We start from the raw sequence: 6,368 nt of genomic DNA, 5'->3' as shown, positions 1-6,368 counted from the left end.
GACAGGCAGCATTTCAAAACAGATTAACACTGGAATCAAATATTTGTTCAATATCAGAATTAGTGTTTGCTTCTCACAGACATCAAGATGACAAACACACAAATCATGTCAATAAATACACAAACATTAGCTTATTGTTCAGGCCTGTCCACGTCGTTAACAAGCAGGAAATGTGGCAAGACATCAACAAAATGGAAAAAATACAAAAATCAAAACATTCTTCATCATTAGAGAACTTTGAATCGTGACTTTTTTTTTTAAACTCTTTGTTCTGCGTGACGACTTTAAACCAATTTTATTTTTACAGGATCATTAAAAAACAAAACAAATACTGACCGTTTGTCCTTGGATGAGCTATAATACGACGTTAGACTGAAGTACTGACAACTTCCTGATCAGAGCTAATCACATTATTGATTAATGCTGCATCATTTGTCTCCACATTATTCATCTTGGTCCTGGTCTCTCAGCGCCCCCTACAGGCACATGAAGGAGCAAACTATTGAATTTGAACCTTGATGCTACTTTCGGAACATTTATCAAAGTGAAAGTAATGCTGGGAGTTCAGTGCCGTTACTGACTGAATTCACAGAGATACAGAGAAGATACATCTGTTCCATGAAATTCTGAGCAGGAGCGCGTACGGTTTCAAACTTTGTCCTTCCTGTGATGAACCGGGAAATTCCGTCACCATTTTAAAGGCAGTACGATTTTCCAGATATTCCCTCTGACATGCTTCGGCAATCCTTGGCGTTTCCATGAAGATCATAATGCCATCCTACACGCTGTGACGTCATTGGGAAGTTTTCTGGAATGTTTCCACCCATCGTAATCGTGTGCGTCAGATGTTATCGGTTCCTCTAATTGAGCATGGCGTGTTTTCTCCCAGTTCCACGCAGGAAGCTTGTGTGCCATGTGACATCAAAGCCACTGTGTCAGTGCAATGATCAAGAACTGAAAAAGAATCGGACCAAAAGAGTGTTACCTGTTAATAACGGCATGTTAGCTCACACTCGTGGAGAAGCGCGCACTTCCCACGACAGGATGTCGTGGTTATACGTAAGTGTGGGAACAGGTATTCAGTTTGAGTACAGGACATTTTCCTCACAGGACACAAAGTGTTTCTTCACAAAGAGAGCAGCTATTTGATTACGACAGTCGGCAACAAAATAAAATCAGAACTCAGCTGAGTGCAACGACGTGAGACGCACCCGTCGCTTGAGGTCTGCCGGGACTTGACTGGCTCCACGAAAGCATGCAAGACATCAAACTGGACAAGAAATACAGAAATAAAAGATGTCTCGCACAGGTTTGCCAGGGTGGACCGATCCTCGTGCGCGACTGCAGCGGCCTCAGAAGGGTCTGTAGTTCCAGAAACTGGAGAAGACGGAGATCTGCAGGGAAGCAGGTTGTTATTGGTGCCATTCTCGATGGTTACCTGCAGAGTGTACTGAAGGAAAGGTGCAGACCTTGTCTTTGAGCTGCTGACAGAGCTGCAGGGAGATGGTGAAGAAAACCAGCGTGTCATTCAGCCACGGCACCACACACTCCACCTTATGGACGTGGCTCACCTCAAACCGGTTGTTGTTAAGCTCACTGTGGACAAACAACAAAAATGATCAGAAATAAAAGCCCAATGTTTCAATGTTCACTGACGTTTGAAAGTGGAAACCAAGTGACAAAAGACAGAACATGCTTTAAGGACACTAGTGAGGGAAGCCACCAAGTCACCATGCCAACTCACAAAGAGTGAGAAGATTTAGAGACTGACTTGGCAGTGTGCAGATAACAAGTCACAGCTTCACAGCCGAAAAACGGGGAAATATGACATCTAGGCTGGACGGCAAAATCCAGTAAGAGCAGAGGGCTTAACAGACTCAGCTGAGCTCTGACGGCTCCTTAATGCCACAGATTAAAGCTAAAAATATCTTCTGACTGAGGTTGTTTTTTTTAACAGTTACCAATAATAATAATAACAATAAGCATGTAACTGGATTCCACTTTATCAGGTTGTAGATTGTTTGGGTTAGGGTTTTGCCTCCAACCTGATTACGTCAATGAGTAAAATACTGACGTGAAACTGGTCGTGAAACGTGCTGCCGTTTAACACTGAGCAGCGTACGTGCTGCCGTTTAACACTATTACTCTTAAAGTGTAGGTGACACCAAAAATGTGCACAAATAATCACTGAAAATGATGATGTTGATGTTTTAACAAATCCTGAACAATAAAACTCGGGAAGTGCGCAGGTGAAGGATAAACAGCTGTCTCAAGCCTGCTCTCTATTTCAGCCCTTAGCCGTGACCATATTGTTGCTACGCCATCACCAGAACGGCGCCTGCTGATTCACACTCTCACGAGCGCCACTAGCTTAGCTTATGACAAGCTAAAAGTGTATGCGCTTGTTTTGGCCGAACTGTCCAGTTTCTGAGGATTCTGTGTTAGTTCGCGCTCACCGGCAATGTGCTTGATGAATTCCTGCTCAAAAAGTAGTTCCCAGATAATTGTGAGTGTATCTCATCTACACTCAACAAAAATATAAACGCAACACTTTTGGTTTTGCTCCCATTTTGTATGAGATGAACTCAAAGATCTAAAACTTTTTCCACATACACAATATCACCATTTCCCTCAAATATTGTTCACAAACCAGTCTAAATCTGTGATAGTGAGCACTACTTCTTTGCTGAGATAATCCATCCCACCTCACAGCTGTGCCATATCAAGATGCTGATTAGACACCATGATTAGTGCACAGGTGTGCCTTAGACTGCCCACAATAAAAGGCCACTCGAAAGGTGCAGTTTGTTTTATTGGGGGGGGACACCAGTCAGTATCTGGTGTGACCACCATTTGCCTCATGCAGGTGCAACACATCTCCTTTGCATAGAGTTGATCAGGTTGTCAATTGTGGCCTGTGGAATGTTGGTCCATCCTCTTCAATGGCTGTGCGAAGTTTGCTGGATAATTGGCAGGAACTGGTACACGCTGTCGTATACGCCGGTCCAGAGCATCCCAAACATGCTCAATGGGTGACATGTCGGTGAGGTATGCCGGCCATGCAAGAACTGGACATTTCAGCTTCCAAGATTGTGTACAGATCCTTGCAACATGGGGCCGTGCATTATCCTGCTGCAACATGAGGTGATGTTCTTGGATGGTATGGCACAACAATGGGCCTCAGGATCTCGTCCGGTATCTCTGTGCATTCAAAAGCCATCAATAAAATGCACCTGTGTTCTTCGTCCATACAGACGCCTGCCCATACCATAACCCCACCGCCACCATGGGCCACTCAATCCACAACACTGACATCAGAAAACCGCTCACCCACACGACGCCACACATGCTGTCTGCCATCTGCCCTGGACAGTGTGAACCGGGATTCATCCGTAAAGAGAACACCTCTCCAATGTGCCAAACGTCAGCGAATGTGAGCATTTGTCCACTCAAGTCGGTTACGACGACGAACTGGAGTCAGGTCGAGACCCCGATGAGGACGACGAGCATGCAGATGAGCTTCCCTGAGACGGTTTTCTGACAGTTTGTGCAGAAATTCTTTGGTTATGCAAACCGATTGTTTCAGCAGCTGTCCGAGTGGCTGGTCTCCAGATGATCTTGGAGGTGAACATGCTGGATGTGGAGGTCCTGGGCTGGTGTGGTTACACGTGGTCTGCGGTTGTGAGGCTGGTGGATGTACTGCCAATTCTCTGAAACGCCTTTGGAGACGGCTTATGGTAGAGAAATGAACATTCAATACACGAGCAACAGCTCTGGTTGACATTCCTGCTGTCAGCATGCCAATTCCACGCTCCCTCAAACCTTGCGACATCTGTGGCATTGTGCTGTGTGATAAAACTGCACCTTTCAGAGTGGCCTTTTATTGTGGCAGTCTAAGGCACACCTGTGCACTAATCATGGTGTCTAATCAGCATCTTGATATGGCACACGTGAGGTGGGATGGATTATCTCAGCAAAGGAGAAGTGCTCACTATCACAGATATTTAGGACTGGTTTTGTGAACAATATTTTGAGGGAAATGGTGATATTGTGTATGTGGAAAAAGTTTTAGATCTTTGAGTTCATCTCATACAAAATGGGAGCAAAACCAAAAGTGTTGCGTTTATATTTTTGTTGAGTGTAAATTAATTTTAAAATTTACCAAATCAAATCTCAAATTTATCAAATCTGAAAAAAAAAATGACACGAGGGACTGAAAATATCAGCTATTTTAAAATAAATCTTGTTTCCCTCTTGAATACAGTTACTGTACGTCAGTAGCGTAACACGTTACTATTAAATATTACAAGGAGATTCACACAAGGAGAAAATATATATAGTCTAACCTGTCCGTTTCAGTGAGATCATCTTCAACAGTCTGATTGAAAACGTATCCACATTGGGAAAATGGCGTCTGAAAATAATTTAATTCCTTGTCCTGGCTGAAGAAATGTCCATCTGTGACACCGGCAGTTTGTGTCCTGCTGCTAAGTTCGATCTCTGCTGTATCAATCCGGTGACAGGTGTAATCCGTGATTTTGGTGTGGCTGCTGGCGTCGAGTCTCTGTTGTGAGCGGAGCCTCGTCTTCCTTCATCGGGCCGCTTTGTGCCACAAGTGGAAAGATGGCAGCATTAACGTAAGCATCAGTGGAATTCTGTCTGCACGCAATGAAATTATCCCATGATTCACAAAGAAAAATAAAAAAATGTTAAGTACTCAGTTTTGCCTCCGTGTGGGTGGAGAAGCCGAATTACACCATGCATGTGCGCTCGGTCAATATAAGTGTTGCATCTGTCAATCAAAAGGGCTCTGCCTGCCAAATAATTCTGACATGGAAAACACAGTGCAGCACTGACCCGAACCACTTGGTGGGAAACGGGCCTGTCAGTAGCCTGTAAAAAACCCATACAGTCCGTGGGCCAGGCAGGTTGTCGGTACCACTTAAGGTGACTAAACAACACTTAGAATCCAGTCTCAGTGTACCATGACCTACACAAAATGTATGATAGCAATCTCAGGGTGGTAGCTGTAGCCAGGTAGGGGTCAGTGAAGAATTACACAGAGGTCAACTTTAAAAATGCTCCAGTCTGTTGAAAGCCTATAATCACATTACTTGTCTGGTCATAACAATTCCAAAAAGGTATAATTTGGACTATCTGTGTTGGAATGTTTTGGAGTTATGGGGTAAAAACAGCAAAAATTGTGACAAAGGTCAGTTTCAGTTTGTACAGGGGTCAAAAGTTAATGTTGCTCCAATTTCAGTACCGAAGGATGCAATTATTGGTTGAAATAAAAGGATTAATAAATGGAATAGTTTTGGTTGTGTTAAATGTTTGGTCTCCAAGGTAAAGGTCAAACAAGGTCAACATCTATTGGATTCTATGACATGTGACATATATTAAACTGTAATATATTAAACTGTAACATAACCCCAGAACATTCCATCATAGATAGTACAAACTATACCTTTTTGGAATTGTTATGATCAGACAAATAATATGATATAGTTTTCAACGTGACTGGAGCATTTTAAAATTTTGACCTCTATGTAATTCTTCACTGACCCCTACCTGGCTACAGCTACCACCCTGAGATTGCTATCATACATTTTTGTGTAGGTCATGGTACACTGAGGCTGGATTCTAAGTGTCATTTAGCCACCTTCAGTGGTACCGATTAGGCCAAAATTGATGACTGACTCATGGACTAATATATTAATGGGACTATTAAGATAATGGTTCAGGTGCTGATGCCACTCTCTCCTCCTCCACTGTCAGGACTCACCCATAGGTTCCTGGTTTTTAGTGGCGCGCAGTTCAAAATCCGAATATTTATCTCTTCAGTAACTGCACACCGGGAAAGGATAAATTTCAAACTGTTGTTTAATTTTAGCCTTAAATACCAGAGGTGGGCGGATCGATCCTAATATCGATAATATCGATACCAATGCTGGTACTGATACTGAACGATCCTCGTGTAAAAAGATCGATACTCAAGCTTTTTTTCTCTCCCGCACACACTGACTGCTGCGCATGCAGATTCATCAAAGTCTACTCTCTGTAAGAGCAGCGCTGCGCTGTGTCACACAACACGGAGCAGCGCACCCTTGTATTGTGGTTTGTCAGCCCTCTACCTCAGGAGATTTTGTTTTAAGTTGTGTTGAGTGATTTTTTTTTAAAACAAAAATGTTGATTGTGATAAAGTATTTTGTTGTCATGTACAATTTTTGGTGAAATTCTATCCTAGGTCTTTTGGATCCTTTGGATCTATGAAGCTTAAATATGAAAAAGTATCGGTATTGACATCGGCGATACTGGGCCTGTATTTACTTGGTATCGGATCAATACCAAAATTCCCAGTAGCGCCC

General features: G+C 43.0%; 1 protein-coding gene and 1 long non-coding RNA gene across 2 annotated transcripts in view; one reads left to right on the top strand and one right to left on the bottom strand.

Annotated features, from left to right (window-relative positions):
• Nucleotides 1-489: 489 nt before the first annotated feature.
• Nucleotides 490-6,079, top strand: LOC117528376. Its single transcript, XR_004565750.1, has 3 exons — nt 490-562; nt 2,017-2,019; nt 6,068-6,079. It is a non-coding gene; the product is annotated as an uncharacterized LOC117528376 (long non-coding RNA).
• rogdi (rogdi atypical leucine zipper) overlaps nt 556-6,368 on the bottom strand; it is an 82,581-nt gene continuing 76,768 nt past the window's right edge. Inside the window, 2 exon segments of the mRNA XM_034191007.1 lie at nt 556-1,394; nt 1,470-1,596. Coding sequence (XP_034046898.1) covers nt 1,353-1,394; nt 1,470-1,596 — 169 coding nt within the window. The 3' untranslated portion in view covers nt 556-1,352.

Source organism: Thalassophryne amazonica, chromosome 16 (assembly GCF_902500255.1).
Source record: "Thalassophryne amazonica chromosome 16, fThaAma1.1, whole genome shotgun sequence".
In the NCBI taxonomy this organism is placed as follows: domain Eukaryota; kingdom Metazoa; phylum Chordata; class Actinopteri; order Batrachoidiformes; family Batrachoididae; genus Thalassophryne; species Thalassophryne amazonica.
The sequence above is the reverse complement of the archived record's forward strand: the minus strand, read 5'-3'. Positions and strand labels throughout refer to the sequence as shown.